General features: G+C 60.7%; 1 protein-coding gene across 2 annotated transcripts in view; it reads right to left on the bottom strand.

The window, feature by feature from the left end:
* Positions 1 to 4,908: 4,908 nt before the first annotated feature.
* Positions 4,909 to 21,827, bottom strand: part of DPYSL4 (dihydropyrimidinase like 4) — a 78,989-nt gene continuing 62,070 nt past the window's right edge. Inside the window, exons 13-14 of one of the 2 annotated variants that reach the window (XM_031957065.1) lie at positions 5,622 to 5,793; positions 4,964 to 5,187 (exon numbers count right to left, since the gene is read on the bottom strand). In XM_031957065.1, the coding sequence (XP_031812925.1) occupies positions 5,096 to 5,187; positions 5,622 to 5,793 (264 nt within the window). In that variant the 3' untranslated portion in view covers positions 4,964 to 5,095. Of the gene's footprint in view, positions 5,794 to 21,827 lie in introns of both variants that reach the window. The other variant, XM_031957064.1, reaches the window with a different exon arrangement.

The following is a 21,827-nucleotide window of genomic DNA, read 5'->3' as shown; positions in this document are numbered from 1 at the left end:
CTGAAGCACGGGTCTCACCAAATGGCCTCCTACTCAGTGAGCGCCAGTGAAGACTTCCTGCCCTGGGGTCAATGTACGGTTTGGCTCTCGAACCCGACTCATCCTCCTCTCCTTTCCCACCCCTCGTCTGGCCGAGTGTCTTGGGGCCCTCCCTCAGCCCACCCCGTGCCTTGTCTCCATCCCTTATATAATGGCCAGTGGATGTTTCTCCTGCCTGGAATCTCCGCCTCCTTTTCTCCTTCCAAAGTTTCGAGCTTCCTCTAAAACCCTCTCAAGCCCTGCCTTTCACCGGGGACGGGAGCCAGCCGTGCTCCGCCACCTCCGCCAGCGTCCCCTTCTAGCTTTGTCTAAAGTTGGAAAACTTTTTTAAAATTCTGAGTCTTAGATTTAGCGTGAAGTAAATTAGTGAAAGTACAAGTTCTTAGATTTATTAGGGAAGGCAATCAAATCTACTATTTGGAAACCAACATCCCAAAGATCTGGAATGACCTTCTGTCTGTCCGGGGGACTTTCCTGTGCAGCCCGTTCTGGACGCGGCGCCTGCTTTCCGGAGCACCCGCTCCCGGGGAAGGGACAACTGGGCCTTTGTCTGAGTCCTCACTTGCCATATATCGGAGGCTTAATAAAAGCCGGTTGTTGCTTGATGGAGCGCTGGGGCTTCCGAGAGGAGGCGGCGGGAGGGATGGGATTGCAGACCCCAGGGAGCAGCGGGACATAGAAGATCCTGCTCTGGAGAGAGCCAGGGGTGTGGGGGATGAAGAGCGCCTGAGGGGGAAGAATGGCTCCCTAGCCTTAAATGATAGGCTGGAGGAACATCATGGAGCCCTCCCATCAGTCGGTCTGTTCTGGGGGGCCTGCGAGAGCTTCTGGGACAATGCCTGGGGGCCCCGCGGTCTGGGGAGCTCAGCTGAAGGGGCTGCAGATGCTTGGGCTGGGGAAGGGAGGGCTCAGTGGGGACAGGGCTCAAGTGGCCGAAGAGGGGAGGTCGTGGGGAGGCAGCCTGGCTGGCAGTTGGGGAAGACATCCTAGTGGGGGAGCTGGCTTCCCATCCTTGCTGGTGTCCAAGCCACCGGGGGCTGGCAGCGGGAAATCATTTGTGGCTGGGGGGGACTTCTGTGACTCTGGGAGCCTCTCTGCTTGTGAGTGGGGGCCCCCCCGGGGGCAGCCCTAGGCATCGTGGGTGGGCAACGAACCGGCTGGTTCATTCCCTGCTGCCCTGGGAGCAGGGGAGGATTTGGGGGCTCCCCCCGAGGGGTGGCCAACCCGACCTTGGCCCAGCCTGAAGAGGGACTAGAGGCCTCCAACAGAGGGGGAGCTGGTGTGGAACAGACTGTTGCACTCTGGTCAAATCCCAGCCCCACTCCCGATGACCCGAGCAGCTCCCCCCCACCCCCACCTTGGGCCGGTTTCCTCAAGGGGCAAAGCCGTGATCTCTGAGATCCCTTTGCCCTTAACCCCATGATGGCGCCACAGGCCCCCGAGGGGGTGACAATGGGCAGGATGGTGGCCCCATAAGGGACTGTTACTGAGGGCCAGGCTTGGGGGGGTCCTTGCGGGGACCTTCTCCTCATGGCCAGGATGGCCGGCGGTGCTAATGGAGAGGAGGTGAGGGAGGCTCCGACTATACCCAGCCCACCAAGCCATCTCCTGGGCCCGAACAGAGCTGGGCTTGGGGAGTGGTGATGCAGACAGCTCAGGGAACCCCTGGCTCTAGAGCTGGCTCTTTGGGAACGGGGGGAACATCCCATAGGGCCTGCCCCCAACAGAGCCGGAGCTTGGGGAGCAGGAGTGGAATAGTCCAGGGTCTGTCCCACCATCACTGAACGGGGCTTGGGAAGCGCTGCCCTTCTCGGCTCCTCCCTATTCTCAGGGCTGCTTGGCACACGCCCCCAGAGCTGGCAAATGTGCCAGGCCCTCTCCAAACCGCTAGGGGCACCCCATCCCACGTGGCCCTGGTGCAACTGTGCTCGCTGGGGTCACCCCCTCCCCTCACTAATTTTTCCTTCATTTTGATTTTTCCCCTCTCGTGCTCCTGGGTTCCCCCTTGATTTGCCCCCGGGGGATTCAGATCCTTCCCTTCCACGGGGCCTGTTTCTCCAAGGGCGTCTCAGAGACCCCCGATCCCGCTCCTTGCTCTGTAACGGCTGTTACCCCTTCAGGAGCGTTTTGCAGATACCCCTTTAGGGAAGGATCTGGGGGGAGGGCTGGGTGGGCCAAGGCGGGACCAGCCCCCAGTTTTAGGCAGCCCTTGTTCTGTTCGGTGTTACACGTCCCGGACATTCGGTCCTAGCCCGGGGAGAGCCAGGGGCCGGGGCTGGTGGAGGGCGAGATGGGGGGTCCTTTAAGAGTCTTGGCAGTTTAGAACAAGGCCCCCTCCTTGGGCAGGGCAGGAACATTCTGAGGGGGCCGTTGAGGCTGGCAGTTGGAAAGGGGTCTTGTGAGGGAGAGGACCGGAGGGAGGGCTAGAGATGGAGGATGGGAGGCAGGCAGGTGTTGGGGGCAAACTGATCGAGCCGGGGCGCTCGCCCTGGGAACGAGGTGCAGAGCAGCCCTCGGTGCTGGCCGGGCCCCTTGCTCCCTTTGGAGGAGCTTGCTTTAAGGGGAGGCTCCTGCACCGGGGCTGGCTCTGAAGGGGAACGTGGCTTTCTCCCAAAGGCTGAGCTGGCCCTCCCCGGCTCACGTAGGGTCTCCTTATCTGTGCTCTCATGCCTCCCTTCTCCCCCTTGTGGGGCTTTTACACAGACGCTTGTTCTGACTCCTCCCGCTCTAAATCTGTGCTCCTCCTATCTTTTCATTTTTTACTTAGTCTTCCAGAAGGAGAAAGCTGGTAACTAAGCTCTGGGCAGGCCCTCTGTCATCGAGGGTGGGCGGGCCATAGGGGAAAGAAGGAGACTACCGGGAACCCGACAGTGGGGACGATCAGCCTGGCTCAGTTGGCGCTTAATAAATGCTTGTTGAATTGTATGTCCAGCTAGGAAGAGCCCATAAGCCCTGAGAAGCAGAATGAGCCTTGCCCGGGCAGGACACGGCCGGGGCAAGAAGGCCAGAAAGCTTTTGGCTAATAAAACCATGATCCTCTGGCGAACGGTCTTCCCGAAGGTCTTTTCTTGCGCCAAAGGCCCAGAGTCCAGAACTATTTGATTTCCCTGCAGTTTGATGCCATGTCCTCAATCTAACCTGAAAATCTGAGGAAGGGTCCCCTAAGCCCCGGGGGCCGAGGAGCGCCGCTCGGTCCGGCCCACGGCCCAGCCTGGTTTTCTCTTCTCCGGCCTCCACGGTCCCCACGGCCGGGAGGTGACCCTGGGTTCTTGCTGGCTTTGCCAGTGGAGCCAGGAGCACAGGCAGGTCCTACCAGGTGTGAAAGGCTTCAAGTACAGGCCCTGTGGTGGACTGGCTGCTTCTTGTCCAAGACCCAGCCTAGCTAAGTGCAGAGGGACTCATCACCAAAGCGCTCGCCGCCAGGCGGTCGCCGGCTCGCCAAGGCTCAGGCTGGCTGCCCAAGAAGGCAGGCCGGGCGGGGAGCTGTGCCGACCCCTCCCCCGGGCAGCCGCGGGCACGTGAGCCCATTCCAGAGGCTTCCCCCATGCGGGAGCACCTCGTGCCCAAGCCCATGCCCTGCAGGGGTGGGCAACCCGTGGCCCCCCCAGTTTTACGGAGGACCCTCTTCCAAACACTGTAAAGAAATTGGGAGGGGGGGCCTTGTACCCCAAGGGATGGAGTCGCTGACATTGTGTTCACCCCAGGGTTCCAATCAAAGCGTCCACGTCCATTTTGCCATGGCGGGCGGGGGACCCGGAGGAACAGGGGCGAGTGGGGCCTGTTTGTCTCTCCCCAAGTTTGTGCCCAGAAGATCCGGCAGGCAGAGCGCGCGTCCTGTGCAGTCAGGACGAAGCTCCTGTTCACCTGCCCTTTGTGGTTCCCTTGCTCTGGGCCCCAGTCCCCAACCAGCAGCCCCCCCTCTCCCTCAGGGGCTTGGCCCCCAGCCAGCGGCCCCCCTCCCTCCCAACCTGGCCCAGCCACAGGGGGCCCGGACGGCCAGAGACTCCCGGCCTCTCCCTCAGGGCCCGCACAGACCCAGCCTGATGGCAGGGGGGGGGGGAACGCACCTTTATTAGAAGGGTTGTTTGAGGGCCTGAGACACAGGTGAAGGCTGGGGGGCACAGTGGGGAAGGACGGGGCACGGTGCTCCCAAAGGTCCCATGCAAGAAATAGGGCGAGCGGGCCAAAGAAGCCCAGCTGGGGGGGGGGCTTGGTCCAGTTCATCGATTGGTGGGGACACAGGGTCTGCTCTAGCACTAGCATGCATCGGCGGTGGACTACGGAGAAGGCTCGCTTGGCAGTCGGGCTCGGTGGCCATCATCAGCGAGCTCACGGGTCCTAACATTTGCCTGGAAATGGGCAGCAGTGGGCGCTTGGCAGCATGGGACAGCCCAGCTGTGGCTGCCAAGGCCTTAAGGCCAGGCCCTGGAGGGCTTGATAGTGCTCTGGCAGTGTCCTGGCTGGGGACAGGGCCGGGGGTCCTGCCCTGTTAGAACAGAGTGATGGTCGTTTGCCGGACAGGGGTACGCCGGGCAGTGGGCACACCAGACAGGGGCACGCCGGGCAGGGGCACACCGGGCAGTGGGCACACTAGGCAGGGGCACACCTGGCAGGCTCCCGGGGGCCTGTGGGGGAGGCTACTTAAGGGTAAAGAGTGTTTCAGTTTTGTCTTTGTGTCTCTGTGCTCAGCCCAGGGTTCAGCCCATGGCAGACGCGCGGTCAATGCCCAAGGAAATGGAAAGGCATTGGACGAGGGGCATTTAGTGTTTGGTGCCCAGCCCACCCCACACCCAGCGAGGGGTCTCAATGTCTGAAGCAGCTACCTCCACGTGCTCTTCCTTGGAGGAGGAAGGCAGGCAATAGCTGGCTCTGGCGGGGCCCTGGCCCAGCACCAGCTCCCGGGCCCGCCTTTTCTCGGGCTGGTGGCTCGCACTGGGACCCAAAATGTTCAGAAAGGAAGGCCTACTGTGGGGAGAAGGGGCGGAGCAGGGCCCTTCGCAAGGGGAGTTTAGTAGGTGGCCAATGAGAAGCGGGGCCGAGGGCCGGCGCGGTCTCCCTAGGATAGAGATGTGATATTGGACCGTCCTCCCGGAGGAGCCATGATCTTCTGGGCCGGCCTCCGGGCAATGTGGTCGTCAGCTTGAGAGCCTGCGGGAAAGGAAGTGGAGATTGCCCACTGGGCCAGGGAAGCCCGGCTTTTGTATGGGCAGGGGCGGGCTGAGGGGGATCTTGGGGGCGGCTGGGGCTCGGAGAAGAGTGCATCCTGTGAAACATCGGGACCTCTGTGCCACTGACTGCGCCCAGGCCACAGCGTCGGCCCCCGTGGGTGTGTGTTCTCGTGGGTGTGTGCCCCGCTGTGGATGTGTGCCCCCTCCCCGTGGAATGTGCCCCCTGTGGGCGTGTGCCCCCCATGGGTCCCCTCGGGCTCAGATTTCCACTGACCAGCTGCAGGGTTCTAGTACACTGGAGGTGGAGCCAGGAACAGACCCACCGCAGCAGCCCTTTGGGTTCTCCCCAGTCCCTGGTGCCCCCTGACGCCACCCTCGCCCCTGCCCCCGCGGAGTCCCGGGCCGGGCGCTCACCGGACAAGCTAAAGCCAGACTGGTGCAGGTTGCGGATGGGGGGCATGCTGATCTTGCCGGGGCAGGAGGTGATCCTGGAGGACGGGGCCGGGGCCGCCGCCTTGGCTGACACAATCCCATCCTGGACAGGCCCATCATAGAGCCCCCTGGGCACGCCGTGGATCTCGGCCAGCTGGGGGCAGGGAGGGCAGAAGAGAAGGGGAAAATAAGGGCAGGGCCGGGTCTGTGCCACGGGCTTCCAGCCATCTTGGGATTAAATTTACCTGGGCGCTGGGGGCCCAGAGGGGCTGAGCCCAAGGCCCCGGGGCCCTCACCCCGGCTCCGCCCCGAACCGCTCATTGTTAATGGAACAAAACCCCGCGTACTTCCCACACGATGCTGATGGGGAGCCAGCACCCCCCCTCCCTCGCTCTGAATCCCAGGGGTGGCGCCTCCGCCGGCAGGCAGCTCCAAGAGGGGACCCCAGGAGAGCCCCCCCCGCCCGGGGCATCTGGTCCCCACCGTGCCAGGTCCCCAGTGGGATCCAGAGTTGCTGCACGAGTAAGAGAGGCGTCCGTCCTCTGACTTACTCACCTGGAGTTGAGCTCCCAGGAGACAGGGATAGGGTCCAGTCCCCCAGGGGCTCCCCCACATCTGACCGGAGGTTAGGACTCTGGGGAGAAGAGGCAAAATGCTTCCCCAGGGACCCATTATCAGGGAGCCTGGCCCCGACGCCGACCCTGCTGGGTTCCGGGGCCCGTGCTGGCTCGAGCCCGGAGGCCGACGCCTTGCACTGCTGGGCCCCGAGGACCCGGGCCCGTCCCTTGTCGGGCTCCTGACAATGCTGTTCTGAGGCCGTCGCTCCCCGTTCTCCCAGGGGGCTCTTCCCTTCCCCTCGCTCCCTGCGGGTGGCTCTGACTCAGCCCGGGTCCTGCTACGTCAGCTACTTACGGGCGGGGGTGCGCAAAGTCGGGCGGGCCCCGGGGCCCCCTCCACCGACCTGAGTGTCACGTGGGAAGAAAGGAGCAGGGTGGGGGCGGGTTGCACGCCCCGAGGCCCAGGGGGTGCCCACAACCCGTAGTTTTCACTTGAATTGTGTCAAGTGCCCCCACGCCGTCTCCCCAAGAGCGTCCACAACCGACTTCAAGGCTTTGCGGGACGGGTGGGTGCTCCCTACTTCCGGGCATGGGAAGTCACTGGCGCTCTCAGTGGCGGGTCCAGGAGAGAGCCCTTGCTCACCCGGGCGCTCCACGGAAGGACTGGGCCCTGAGGAGAGCTTGGGGGCTGCAGGGGCAGGTCCTGGCAGCTGCTGGCCAGGTCCTGGCTGCTCCTCAGCCCAAGAAGGGCGCGAGGAGCTGGCAGCCATTCCCTCTCAGGCAGGCTGCTTTTTGTGTGAGGAAGCCATAGAGAGATGGGCCCTGGGCAGCTGGCGCTTCCCGGGCACCGGGGGGCCACAGGCCGAGTCTCCGGGACCTTGCCCAAGCTGAAGAACCCGGGGAGGGGTGGGAAGAAGCCTGAGCCCGCGGGCCGCCGGCTCCCTGACAGGGAAGATCTTCCTTACATCAAGCCTCAAAGTGCTGTCCAGCCTCCTTTGTCTTTTTGTTCTTGAAATACCATGGGAGGGTCTCAGCTTGTCGTTTCCTGCTCTGTCCCCAGGGAGGGCAGGGGTGGGGAGCGCGGCAAAGATTTTTGAGGGAAATCACAAGTTGGCCAAGTAAGGAGGAGCCGTGGGGCAGAGTCCCTGCCCTCCGCCGGGAGAGCTGGGCCGGGCCTCCCACGGACACACTGCTCCTGCCTGGCCCGAACCTCCCTCTCCGGAACTCTCCGGAACTCTCCGGCCCAGCTGCGGGGAGCGCCTGCTCCCACCCGACTTTCCCGAGGCCATCGCCGCCGGCCCGAAGCTGCCCCGAGAGGGCCCGGCGCCCCTCACGGCCCAGCGAGCCAGGAAGGCCGGGGCCGGTCTGAGGGCTTCCGGCCGCTGGTTCTGAAAGCTCCCCCGCCTCGGCCCCGCTGGCTTTTCTTTGCACTCTCTCTGTCTCTGTCTCTCTCCTCCATACCTTTATCCACTTCTCCAAACCTCAAGGGAGGGGGAAGATTCCAGAGCCGGGGCTTCCCCTCCTTCCTCGGGCGTCCTGGGCCCTTTTCTGTGCTTTATATGGAAACCGCCCACGAGGCAAACCCGCTCCAGCTCTTTCTTTGCTGGTGCAGAACTCCCTGCCCCTCCGGCCAAGTGGGGGAAAGGCTGCCCGGAGCCGCCGCCCGCCTGACCTCCCCCGGGACCGCGGCGGCCCCGAACTCGGGAGCCGGCAAACCGCCCTGGGGCAGCATTCGTCAGTCACAGTCCGAGGATGAGGAGCCGGCGGTCTCCTTGGCCAGCGGAGCCCCGGGGAGACGGGGACAGGAGCCGGGCGGGGAGGGAAGCGCCCCCGGGACCCCCGGCTCGATGCCCCCAGCCCAGCGCCTACCACGGCAGCATCCTCTGTTGGGGTCTCCGGCCTCGGGCCCGGGAGCGCAGGGGGAGGCGCCCCAAACTCGGACCTTTGATGGAAAAAGGTCGTTTTCTCAGATAAATGCATTTGGGCCCTTGAGGACACCTGGGAGGCGGGGGCGAGGCGAGGCCCGGGAGGCGGGGGGCGAGGCGAGGCCCGGGAGGCGGGGGGCGAGGCGAGGCCCGGGAGGCGGGGGGGCGAGGCGGAGGCCTGGAGGCGGGAGGCGCGGCCACGGAAGGGCCCTCGAGGGCGCGGGGCGGGCGGGAGCTGGGGCCCTCGGAGCCGTGAGCCTCCAAACTTAGCTAGTCTGGTCCTTGACAGTCGACCCCTCGGGCCGACTCCCTCCTGTGCGAAGCCTCTCCCGCGGCGGCCGAGCCGGCGCTACTTCCATAGACTCTGAGCAACCAAGGACCAAGGGCTGCCCGGGGCGTAGCTGAAGATGGCAGAAGAAGAGTTAACAGACGGGGGCTATGACAGAATCTTCGGGAAGAGTGGTATGGCGGAGAGCGATCATTCACGTATTAGTAGGAAGTCAGTATCTATTCCTTCCGACAAGCAAGTGAGAACAGACTTGAGAGTTGAAAAGGATCCCAGGTACAGGGAGCTCACTGATCAGTACCAATGGGGAGGGAGAGGGGACGCGGGGCCCTCTGGGGAAGGGTCGGTCTGGAGAGAGCACCGAGATGGGAGCTTAAAATGGCCATAAAGCAGATGGCAGATGCTGGAACCCGGGCAACGGGAGGGCGAGGAGGCGGGCCCGGGGGGAGGGATCAGAGGGAAGGGACGGGAGGGCGCCGGGGCCCTCGAGCGAGCGTCCACACTGACCCGGGACAGCTCCCGGGACCCATAAGCCCTAGGTAGAAAGAGGAGAGAGGAGGGAGAAGAAAAATAGGGAGATGATAAAGAAACAAAGACCTCGGGGAGGGACGAGGGCCCGGCTCGGCCCGGCCGGACCCAGACGAAGGGAAGCCCAGCCCTGGGTTCAGGAATCTGGTTTCCCCACAGAGGGGGCAAGATCTCCTTTCCTTACCTCCCTCTCAGGCCCCATGCTGATGGATTCCATCTTTGTCTCAGTCAGCGCCATCATAATATATATGGGCTTCATCACACACCTCAACCCACATGGGTAATGGCCTCCATGCTTTACTCACTCCCTGGGTCTGCCCCCCAGGGACCAAGGAAGCGCTCCCACAGCCCCTGGGGAGCCTGGTCCGAGTCCTGCACAAGCTTGGCCAGGCCCCGGGTCCCTATTCTCCTTCCTCCCTAACTGTCCTCCCCACTAAAATACACTTTGACTGCCTTTCCATTAAGCTGGGTCAGGCCTCTGGAAGGCCCGCCTGGGTGGGCCCCGCCCCCTGGAAGGCCCATGTGGATGGGCCGGGCCCTCTGAAAGGCCCATGTGGGTGGGCCCGGCCCCCTGGAAGGCCGCTATGGACAGGCCCAGTCCCCTGGAAAGCCCTTGTGGGCGGGTCCAGCCCCCTGAAAGGCCCATGTGGGTGGGCTCGGCCCCCTAGAAGGCCACTGTGCACAGCCCCAGCCCCCTGGAAGGCCCCAGCCCCTGGGAGCCCTCCTCAGTCTGAAGGTCCACAAACCAAGTGCTGAACTTTTCAGGGTTCTCCCTGGGCATTGCCCTTTCTTGGGCCTTTGTCTCTATTTATGCCTTTGTATCCCTTACTCATTTGAGAAAGTGAGGATGGAGACTGGGGGCACCCCCAAGAACCCCACCCTTGATGATTTCAAATCCAAATGTTGCCACCAGCATTCTGCCCTCGCCCTCGGTGTGTCCGTCCACTTGCCTCACCTCAGCACTGTCCACTTTCCCATGGCTCCAGCAGCAAGCGGGAGTCAGACAACCTCAAGCAGTCAGTCCCCAAGGCCAGAGGGGACAAAGCCCTTCCCTCCAGGGAGACTTTCCCAGGACCTCCCTCCTCCCCTCAGGGCTGGCCTTGGGAAGTGCCCACCTGGGCCAAAGCCCCTCCTGGGCTCTGGCTCTGACCCACTTCCTCCCCCATTTCTTTGGGGTGCTGGGCTGCCAAACAAGGGGCGCACCCCCAGCTCCTGCAGAGCTGCCCCGGACTAAGGCGGTGATCCCCGGCCCCAGGCTGCCCCAAGATTGGGGGGCTGGGGGCTCCCAGCTGCTGAGCTCTCCTGGATTAGCCTTTGAGAGCCCAAGACCACATCTCAAAGACCCCCGTGAAGATGGCATGAGAAAAGTTAGCGGTAGCTCCAGCCACTGGGGACGAGGGGGCTGAGATGACCTTCCATCCGGAGAAGCCTCAGGAGGGGAAAGCCGGGGGGTTGTCCTGGGTTGGGGATCCTGGGAGGGAGCAAGGCTCCCATCCCGCCCCTGCAGGGCAACCCAGCTCGGGCTTCCCCAGCCCTGGGGAGATGAGCCCCAAGTGAACAGTGCAGTGGAGGGCAGAGCGGTGGGAGGCACTGCTGGGGCAGTGGGGGCACAGGCAGGGGTGCTACCCCGGGGCCGGGAGGGGGACAGGGCAGGGGCGCCATCCTGGGGGGGGGCAGGGCGTCGCCAGTTACAAAGCACTTTATAGTGCTTTACAGACATTGCTCCTCAGATGGCATTGCCTCATTGGAAGTAAGCAAAGGCTCCAGGGCAGCCTCTGACAAAAACCAAGGAGGTAAGAGAAAGAAAGATGAAGACAGAAGATGATGGCCATGAGGTCCGACCCTGGACCTTCAAGGCCCTCCTGCTACACTCCCCCAAGCTCCCCCCAGCCCCTGCTCCTGGGGCTCCCCTGCCTCTGCTCCCTCAGGGAAGCACAGCCTCCTGGTTATCCTGAGGAAGGGCCCTCCGGAGGAGCGACAGGCCAGCTTCTCCCTCCCTTTGCTGTGCTACTGTCCCCCAAAGGCCCTGAGCGAAGTGGCCTCGGGCCGTGTGGCCCCGGCATCGGGCTCTGAGGGAGGCTCGAAGCCTTGCGGGCCCTGCCCTCGGAGGGGCCGCTACATGATGGGCTGGGAAGAATCCAGAGCCCCGTCTGAGTGGCTGCGGGAATCCCCAGAAACTAGAAACCCGGGCTCCGCGAATGCCATTTCTTGAAAAGCTCAATGAAGAATACTCCCAGATTCCTGGTGAATGAGAATAAACGTCTCCTAAAACGCATTTATAACAACTTTGCTGAGTTCCACAAGGAACCGGGGGAATCTATTCTGAGAAAGGGGAGAGTGAATTCTGGCGGCTCAGATGTTCTGGGGAGGGCAGGCTGGCATGGAGCACGGCCCTTGGCTTTGGGGGGGGGGAGGCCAGTGAGATGGCAGTCAGCATTTGGAGGAATGGCCACTCCTTGGAAAGAGAAAGGGGAAAGCGGGAAATAAAAGCTCCCTCCACTTTTCCCCCTTAGTCAAGGCCCTTAAAGTGTAGAAGGAATTAAAAGCCGGGGGGAGAAGCAAAGAAGAAAGAGTGAGTAGGATGGAGAGAGGCATTTTTTCATTCCAGGAGCATTTGAAGGCAATAAACCATGCACAGAGTTCTGGGTTTGGTGCTGGGGAAGCCATCAATAAACCAAAAAAGAGCCCCAGCCTCTGAGAGCTTAGGGCTGCACGAGAGACTGGCATCTGTCAAAAACGGAGAGAACTTCTGCTCATTTTTCGGCTTCCGGGGAGGGCGGAAAGAGTGAGACGCGGGCCATAGAGCGCCCGGGGGAGGTCTGTCTGCCGGTGGGAAACACTCCCAAGAGAATTCAGCCCGTGAGCACCCCCGACATAACACCACCATTAACAGTTGGCGAGAGAGAGAAAGGGGTCACGTTGCGATCCATTCTACCTGATGCTGCCGAAAGGAAAATTCAGGGAGACAAAGTCTTCCAAAGTATCTGCCATGACAGATGTGGCCGGGGCCGGCTGCTTTCAGTCTGAACGTGTGGGATGAAAAAGGACAAAGAAATGGAAGCAGCAACAAAAAGCCAGCGTGTCGGGGTGGGAGGATGTGATGGAGCAAGCGTTTGGTGGCCGGCTATTAGCGTTCTACAGATCTCTGCTCAACATGATGGGAGGGCGAGGACCCAGAGGAGGCTGGCTCCCAAACCAAGGGAAGCTGGAGGAGGGAGTTTGGATGGCATCCTGGCAGCAGCTCATCCTCAGGACCTCCCTGAGTTTCACAGCCATGGTGAAGCGGGGGAAAGGGGTGCCCGCCCAACAGCCCGACAATGCTTTTCTTCCTGTGTCCACCTCTATCCGGAGCACCGCCTTGGCGGGAGCACACTTTGGAGAGAGCACCGCCTCGGAGGGAGCACCGCCTCGGAGGGAGCACACCTTGGAGGGAGCACCACCTTGGCGGGAGCACACTTTGGAGGGAGCACACCTTGGAGGGAGCGCCGCCTCAGAGGGAGCGCCGCCTCGGTGGGAACACCGCCTCGGAGGGAGCACCGCCTCGGAGGGAGCATCGCCTCGGAGGGAGCACCGCCTTGGAGGGAGCACCACCTTGGCGGGAGCACACCTTGGAGGGAGCGCCGCCTCGGAGGGAGCGCCGCCTCGGTGGGAATGCCGCCTCAGAGGGAGCGCCGCCTCGGAGGGAGCACACCTTGGAGGGAGCACCACCTTGGCGGGAGCATACTTTGGAGGGAGCACACCTTGGAGGGAGCGCCACCTCGGAGGGAGCACCGCCTCAGTGGGAGCACCACCTCGGAGGGAGCACCACCTCAGAGAGAGCCCCAGTCAGGACGTTGCACCTGGCCCTGGGCCCTCTGTCTCCTGTGGATCGCTGCTCCCAGCTCTCCTGGGCATTGGACACGAGTCTGGGACCCTCAGCTCCCACGTGCACCATCTTACTGCCATTTCATTCAGCCTAAGAACCTCAGCTCTCAAGACAAGACAACGTGATTTTGTGCCATTCTCTCTCCCCTCCCCTGGGATTTGTCCACTGATGGCCAGTCCCTCTACAGACTGGACCCGACGCCCGACCCAGCTCTGTAGCTCACGACTGTCCCTGGTGTGACGTTGCCTTCAGCCCAACTTGCGGAATCATGGAACCCTAAAATTTGGTTTTTTTAAACAAACTTGAAATTTACTTTTTCAATTTGGAATTTTGTCCTCTCACTCCTTCCGTCCCCGCGGTTTAGAAAAACGGATAGTCAAGCGAAACAAACTGCTGAATGAGCGCTGTCCAGAATCAAAGGGCCCGTCGACCCTCTGAGGGAGAAAGGTCCCCTGCTGCCTAGCAACCAAGAACTGCTGCCCCCCTCCCGTTCCTCATCCGAGTTCCATGGAACTTCAGTCAGATCATGGAAACCAGGTCTTCCCTCAGGACGCTCGGGGGCCTGGGAGTCCCTCTGATGCCGAGGAAGCTTTTCCTTACATCAAGCCTAAAATGCCTCTGCGGCCTCCATCCTTTGCTCTTTGTCCTTCAGATAAGATTGGGAAGGCTGCGGCCAGCCGGCCCCGCTATGAAACGGCCTGCTGTGTCCGCGAAGCCAGGGGCTGGGTGTGCGGAGCCCGGGCCTGGGCGCCCGGTCCTGGATTTGGCCCTAGGATGGAGGTAAAAGGCAGAAAGGAGAGAGGGAAGGGCGCCAGCCTTGTTATATTTAGTCACCACTTGGCCTAAGTAGGGGCAGGCCCCCGGACGGGGGCAGGGACCCCACGTACCTGGGACAGAATTCCCTCCAACGGGCCAGGCAGGGCCCCCACTGCCAGACTACACGAGAGTTTGGGGGCTGGAGGGGAGTTTCTTTTGGAAAGACATGAGGGTTAGAAACAGGATTAGGGTCCTGACCTTAAATGCTGGGGTGGGCTCAAGATGGAGAACACTCGCACACCTGTCCCAAGCTGCCCTGGGCCCCTATTTCTCTCCTTCCTTTCTTCTCTTGAACTCTCCCATCCCAGTGGTGGGAGACAGTGGGAAGAGAGTCCCCAGAGGACCAGTAGTTGGATGGCCCAACTGTGCTCTTTTCCTTGGGAAAAATTGCTCAGGGTCTGGCTCATCCAATGAGTCTGCCTGAGAAGGCCACCCGGTGCTGCCCGGGGAGGGGGGTCACTCAGCTGCCCGAGGGGGTCACTCAGCTGCTATGGGGAGCCAGCCAATGCTGCCCGAGGGGGGGGCCACTCAGTGCTGTCTGAGGGGAGCCAGCCAATGCTGCCCGGGGGGGTCACTCAGCTGCCGGAGGGGGGTCACCCAGTGCTGCCCGAGGGGGGTCACTCAGCTGCCCGAGGGGGGTGCCCAGTGCTGCCTGAGGGGGGCCACTCAATGTTGCCCAAGGTGGGTCACTCAGTGCTGCCTGGGGGGGGGTCACCCAGTGCTTCCCCAGGAGGGCCATCCAGTGCTGCCCAAGGGGGATCACCCAGTGCTGCCCAAGGAAGGCCATCTAGTGCTGCCCGAGGGGGGCCACTCAGTGCTTCCCGAGGGGGACCACACAATGCTGCCCCAGGAGGGCTACCCAGCACTGCCCGAGGGGGCCACCCGGTGCTGCTGGTATCAGCCCAGAGCCTGCCCAAGAGGGTCACCCTGCGCGACCCAAGGGGGGCCACCCAGCATTGCCAGGATAGACCTGGAGCCTGCCCGAGAGGGCCACCCTGTGCCGGCACCAGCCCAGGACTGGCCCAAGAGGACCCGGGAGCACCGGCCGGCCAGCAGGCTCCTGCTGAGAGCTCAGGTCCTCCGCCGGGCAGGAGCGGGGAAGCCCGCGGCTCTCTGGGGATCTTAGACTTCAGTTTCTTTCCTTCAGGAAGTCCCTGGGGCCTCTTCCTCTCCCTCACCCGGTTCTGGGTCTCGGTCTCAGCACTGAGTCTCTGCTTGTTTTCTGTTCTCTCTCTGTCCATGCCCTTCTCCAATTGAGAAGGTGAAGATGGGGTCTGGGAAGCTCCATCTGCCCTCAGCTCCCAGACGCCAGCTCTAGGATTCCAGGTTCAAAACCCCGAACCGCCATTGGCTCTCCATCTTCTCCATCCTGCTCCCGCCTCAGCACTGCCCACTTTCCCATGGCTCCAGCAGCAAGCGGGAGTCAGACAACCGCAAGCAGTCAGTCCCCAAGGCCAGAGGGGACAAAGCCCTTCCCTCCAGGGAGACTTTCCCAGGATCTCCCTCCTCCCCTCAGGGCTGGCCTTGGGAAGCCCCACTAGGCCAAAGTCCCTCCTGGGCTCTGGCTCTGACCCACTTTCTCCCCCATTTCCTTGGGGTGCTGGGCTGCCAAACAAGGGGCGCACCCCCAGCTCTTGCAGAGCCGCCCCGGACTAAGGCGGTGATCCCCGGCCCCAGGCTGCCCCAAGACTGGGGGGCTGGGGGCTCCCAGCTGCTGAGCTCTCCTGGATTAGCCTTTGAGAGCCCAAGACCACATCTCAAAGACCCCCGTGAAGATGGCATGAGAAAAGTTAGCGGTAGCTCCAGCCACTGGGGACGAGGGGGCTGGGATGACCTTCCATCCGGAGAAGCCTCAGGAGGGGAAAGCCGGGGGGTTGTCCTGGGTGGGGGATCCTGGGAGGGAGCAAGGCTCCCATCCCGCCCCTGCAGGGCAACCCAGCTTGGGCTTCCCCAGCCCTGGGGAGATGAGCCCCAAGTGAACAGTGTAGTGGAGGGCAGAGCGGTGGGAGGGACTACTGGGGCAGTGGGGGCACAGGCAGGGGCGCCACCCCCGGGAGGGGAGCAGAGGATGGGGGGAAGGGCGGAGAGCCCTCGTGGCCTCCCCCCAGCAATAATGGCTGCCATTTACATAGCACTTTATAGTGCTTTACAGACATTGCTCCTCAGATGGCATTGCCTCTTTGGAAATAAGCACAGGCTCCAAGGCAGCCTCTGACAAAACCCAAGGAAGTGAGAGAAAGAAAGATGGAGACAGAAGATGATGGCCATGAGGTCCGACCCTGGACCTTCAAGGCCCTCCTGCTCACTCTCACAAGCTCCCTCCGGCCCCTCGTGCTGGAGCTCGGCTCTCTGCCTTCTCAGAGCCCTCAAAAGGTCCTGGAGCCCCCAGGCTGCCTCACCTCCCAAGTCAGAGCCCCCCAGGGCCAGAGCACAGCTGGTCCTAACCTCCTTGTTATCCTTGGGGAAGTGCCCCCTTCCTCTCTTTGCCCAAGGATTCACCCCCTGGTGGTCCAGCTTCTGCTCCTGAGCAGACTGGACTCTGCCTTAGCCCTGCCCCTGCCCCTGGCCTCCTACTCCAAGGGAGCCCCGCAACCTTGCTTTGTGTTTATGTTGTTTTATCACAGCCAACGAGGGTTGTCTTCAAGGGAAGTCAGGGAGGTCTTTCCCGGGGGCAGGCGAGATGTCCTTGTGAAGTGTATGGCAGGGAGGGGGGCACCTGGCACGGGACCCTTCCTCCTTGGTCTGGGGGGCAGTCAGAACTTCCAAGGGGGCACTGAGGTGGGTGGCAGGAGGAGGGGAGATCCTCAGAGGAAGATCCTGCTTCTTTCTCCCTCTGGGGAGGGGAGATCCTGCTTCTTTCTCCCTCTGGGGAGGGGAGATCCTGCCTTCTTTCTCCCTCTTGACACGATGGCTTACAAATGTGGAGCAAGGTCAAGGAGCAAAGTGGGCGGGCTGAACCAAAAGAAAGAGGGTGACAAGGGAGCAGAGCGATGACTTTTCCTTTTCAAACTTACATCAAAGCGGAGGTTGATAGAGATATCTGGTGTTTGGCCCTGCCCCCGGACCATGTTTTCTGGTGAGGAAACATGAACCATCGAGATAGAACAGACAGATACCCACTTCAGGAAAGGCCTTCTGTAGGAGACAGGAAGAGGAAGAGAAGAGATGGAGGGGAGAGGACAGAAGCGGCTGAGAGGCCTGAGACTCTGTACTGCCAGTAAGATCAGAGGAGAGGCCCCCAGAGCTGAAACACGGCTCATAAAGCACCCCTTGGGGAGAAATCCCAATCCCGCACATAGTCAGGTGAAGTCGCCGGCTCTCACCCGTGGGACGGGCAGCTTGCTAAGTGGTGGCAGGCCCTCTGCCCGCAAACACCCAAGGCCATGTCATTGATGGCCAAAAGCTACCCTGAAAGCTGCTTTCCTTGGGGTCAAGAGAGCCGAGTCCAACAGTCTCAGAATTGAAGAATCTCAGGATTGACATGACCTCAGAGGCCATCTTGTCCAACCTGAACTTGATGGAGATGGAGCTCGCTCCCTCCAAAGGCCCCCACAAGTGGTCATTTGGTCTTTCCCCAAAGGCCTCCTGTTTTAGGAATCGGTACCTCTAAGAGCAACCCATTCAATTTCCCTAGCTCTCGTTTTTAGCAAGGCATTCCTTCCCTGAGCTGGCCCCTGGGCCCTGGCCTTGGTCCTGAAAGTCTCAGCCGGGAGAAGGAGGCGTGACCTTAGCAGTGACCATCCCTAGGATCTTTTTCATTAGACAGCAGACTAGGATGGGGGGGGGGGGGGAAGGAAGGAAGGCGGGCTGGGGGGAAGGGGACAATGCTGGAACCTTGAATGCAAGAAAGGGTGCCAAGCGGGGAGACGGACAGGCAAGGGCGCCATTCTTCTCTCCAGGGTGTAATCGGGGAATGGGAGGTCGGCAGGGACGGGATTAACATGCAGAAGGGGGGAGAAGGGCCTTCTGGGAGCAAGGCAGAGGATGGTTTCAAGGGGGGGCATCAGCCATGCTCAGGCAGATACCCTTAACCATGGCGGATGACCGGGGTGTGTGTGGGGGGGCAAGGCCTCTCGGTTGGGACATGGAGACATTAGAGACTAAAAGGGTAAGGAAGGTTTTCCTTACATCAAGCCTAAAATGGTCTCTGAAACTTCCAGTCTTCATTGTGTAGCATGCAAATATGATTGGGAAACTCGATACGTAAAGCTGTTCCCGGCCCAGTAGATCCAGTCAAATGTGTCAGTGAACCCAGGCTGGGTGGCCCCATGGGTCCCAGCATAGAGGTGAAAGTCAAAGTTGAGTTAAATTTGATCTACATCATCATCACCTGGGGGTGGGGTGAGTTCGGGGGTAAAGGGGGGAGTTCGGGCAGCTGGGCAGACCAGTGCCCACAGGGCCAGCTGGTTTTCAGGTGGGGTGACCTCTCTTTTGAAAAGAAAATGTTGGTGGCTCTGAGGAGGCCATATTAGGTGCCAACAGTCCTCCCACCGATGATAACCTGGGGCACTGCCACAGGATGAGTGTGGGTACCTCTCCCACCTGGCCCCCAAACCTCCCTTGGCCTCTTATTTCTCTCCTTCCTTTCCTTTCTTGAATTCTTCCATCCTACTTTTTGGGGCAATGGAGACAGCCCCCAGAAAGCAAGGCTCCCAGGGGCAGAATCCCCATAGGGCCATTGACTGAATGGGTCCTGCTTGCAGCCTCGGGAGCGAGGAAGCCCACGGGCTACTCTGAAGATGTTAGTAGACTTCAGACTCTCCTCAGAGCTCTTAGTGCCCATTCCCTTATTGGGTGGGTGTCTGTTTGCCTACCTGCCTCTGTTTCCCCTTCCTTTTGTTCGTGCCTTTATCTCCCTCATCCTCCTCTCCAGTCACGTGAGAAACCCAGTAGGATGCAGCTTAACTTCAAGGCCATTATGATTCCAGGATCAAAACTCAGCCAGCATTCCCTGTTCACTCCCCTGCCTCGGCACTCCTCAGCCTTACAAGCCTGAGAAGCTGACGCTCCTCCCTCATGGGGCCTGTTTGCTGGTGCTGTCCAGCCTCCCAAGGCTTCCGCCTTTCCCAATGCAGGACTACAGGAGGCCCCGATTCTCTCCAGGGAGACTTTCCCAGGATCTCCCTCCTCCCCTCAGGACTGGCCTTTGGGAAGCGCCCACCAGGCCAAAGCCTGGCTCTGACCCACTTCCTCCCCCATTTCCTTGGGGTGCTGGGCTGCCAAACAAGGGGCGCACCCCCAGCTCCTACAGAGCTGCCCCGGATTAAGGCGGTGATCCCCGGCCCCAGGCTGCCCCCAGACTGGGGGGCTGGGGGCTCCCAGCTGCTGCGCTCTCCTGGATTAGCCTTTGAGAGCCCAAGACCACATCTCAAAAGACCCCCGTGAAGATGGCATGAGAAAAGCTAGCGGTAGCTCCAGCCACTGGGGACGAGGGAACTGGGATGACCTTCCATCCGGAGAAGCCTCAGGAAGGGAAAGCCGGGGGGGGGGGTTGTCCTGGGTGGAGGATCCTGGGAGGGAGCAAGGCTCCCATCCCGCCCCTACAGGGCAACCCAGCTCGGGCTTCTCCAGCCCTGGGGAGATGAGCCCCAAGTGAACAGTGCAGTGGAGGGCAGAGCGGTGGGAGGACCGGCTGGGGCAGGGCACTATAGTGGGGGCACTGCATCCCCTGGGGGAAGCAGAAGATGGCAGGGGGGAGCAAGGTTGAAAGTGTCTCCACCTACTCTTGGAGTTCCTTCTGGACTCCCAGCCCTGGGTGGGGAAGCTCCTAAGGCCCCAGGGGGATGCAGTTGGGATTTGTGGGGAAGGGGCCCAAGGCCCCCGTGGGATACAGTTGGGGGATTGGAAATGGAAAAGCACCAAAAAGAAAAAAAAGGGTGGGGGGAATAAGAGACAGGAACAACTGTGCTGGGGACTAGAGAGACAAAGGGCCAGCCCCCTTCAGCCCACCTGCCACTAAGCGCTATGTTATTCTCTTGGGAACAAGTAATAGAAGTGGTATAAGATCATTTGCAGAGTCAGGATATAACAATGATAATTACGGCAGGAAAGCTTTTTCCTGGGGGTGAAAGTGGGAAAGAGAATAAGGGAAGGAAGGAGAAAGGCAGGAAATTGGTTGAGACATATTTCAGCAATCTCAAATTTGAAGAAAAATGGCCCTCAGAAGGCCCTCTGATGAGCAGCTACTGGTCTCCACTCCAGCTCAATGGCCGTCCCGTCTATCCCTGGTGACCTCCAGTGAGGGAGAACCCTCCCCTCCCAGGCAGAGGCCCATCCCCATGTCATAGGGCTCTGGCTTTTAGCAAAGTGAAACTTCCTTTGCCCCTGACCTCTCAAGTAGCCCTGGGAAAGGTAGCCCAGCAAGGCCCTTGCTTTGTCTGGGGACTGCAGAAAACTTACTGGAAGGGGGGAAGCAGAAAAGGCAAAAAGCCGCGGGCCTCTGTGGCCTTGGAGGGTGTGATGATGGAAGGGGACACTGAGGTTCTAGATCAGAAGTCAAATGTCAAAGGGAAGATGGGAGGGCAGAAATTCTGCCCCAACCAGGTGACCCATCTTGCTCAAGGAAGGCCGGTCTCCAGGACCCCAAGGCCAGCCTGAATGTGCAGTTTGTGTTTTTGCTTGGGGGGGGGGGGAAGGGGCGGAGCAGAGGGCACACTCCGGCACTTTCTGCAGCATCCCGGGTTGGGTCTGAGAGACTGGGGGAGATGCCGGTGAGGGGTGAGTGCTGGAGAGCTTGCCTGTCCCTGATTTTCTCCTCCTCTCAAAAGAGAAGGCTGGAGGACAAAGCCCCACTGTCTAACCTGCTTGTTCTAGAGTTCAGTTTCTTTCCTTCTGAGGGGTCTGGCCCTTTTCGGACCTTCACCTCAGTGTTTGTAACCTCCTCGGATGTCTCGGGCATCGGGTGCGCCCTCATGCCACCCCGGAGGGGGGCTACAGAGGATGGGCAGCTCCCCTTGGCCAGGAAGTCTCTGAGACTTCAGGATGAAGGCCCACTGGCAGCCCCTCGTAACTTCAGACCTCCTGCTCAGTCATCTTTGAGCTCTCCAAATTTTGACCAGTTGGAAGTTACAAATTTTCAGGGTCTTGAGACACTATCAAAAAAAAAGCCTTTGCTGAGACGCTCTTACTTTCTGTTTCCATCCTAGCTTCTTTCCTGGGCACCCGCAAACCTGCAGTGATTCTAAAAGCTGGGTCTTTGGGGGATTCTCGCTTGCGCCCATTTCTGTCTCGGACAGCCCCCTGGGAGGGGGGTTGACTGGTCTCTTAAGTCAGCTTCTGACCCACACCAGAGCCTCAGCCTCCCTGGGCCAAGTGAGCTCACCAAAGGGTCCGTTTCCAGCCAGTCTCCCCTCTAGCCTTGGCCTTAGGAGCTTGATGCCCTTAGTATCCATCTAGCCAAGGCTGTCCGGCAGGAGGAGGCCCGCTTCCTCCTGCCTCAGATGACTAAACGACCATGGCACAAGAACTCACCATCTAATGGCCAATGGGGAATCCCACCAAGCCTGGCCAACGGGGCACTTAGGGGATAGATCAGCTGGCTCCCGTCAGCCTCAGAACTGTTCCAGCTTGGTGGGCACGGATAGGGCTGCCCCTCTCCAGGCCTGGCCTTTGGGAACCCAAGGTCCCATCCCAAGGACACATCTGAAGATGGCAGGAGAAGAGTGAATGGCTGTGCAGCCCCCTCCTTAAAAAAGAAAATTAGTTTCTCAACCAAGTTTTTTTATTATTTTAAAAGTTTTTTTAAGGCTTAAAAAGGCTTTTAAAAGGCTTAGGATGGCCAGTGACCATCAGAAGATCCAGGAGGCCCTGGGAGGGGGAGGGAAGTAGGGCTTTTCTGGAGGTAAAAGACACCGAAAGGGAAGTGGGAGAACACCCCAGTTAGACCTTACTTATCCCAGACTCTCCCCAAGGGCCTTCCCAAAGGCTCCACTTACTCTAAAGCAAAGCCCGGGGCGAGGAAGAGGAGGAGGAAGGATAAATTCAGGCTGAATCTGGCCAACCTCTGGGTGGGTCCATATTGTATGTCCTCTGCTTGCCTGAACACCCCCTGCTGGGCAAGAGCTTCCCGACACCTCGCTCCTGTCCAAGGTACTTCCTGCCGGGGGCTCTGTCTGCCATGTCCCCACCACCTCATCTGGATCCCCTTTGTGATGCTCCCTGGGGGCTTCCAGCCCATCCCCAGACAGACCCTGAGCCCAGATGGGCTCAGTC

This window comes from Sarcophilus harrisii, chromosome 2, assembly GCF_902635505.1.
Source record: "Sarcophilus harrisii chromosome 2, mSarHar1.11, whole genome shotgun sequence".
Taxonomy (NCBI): Eukaryota; Metazoa; Chordata; class Mammalia; order Dasyuromorphia; family Dasyuridae; genus Sarcophilus; species Sarcophilus harrisii.
The sequence above is the reverse complement of the archived record's forward strand: the minus strand, read 5'-3'. Positions and strand labels throughout refer to the sequence as shown.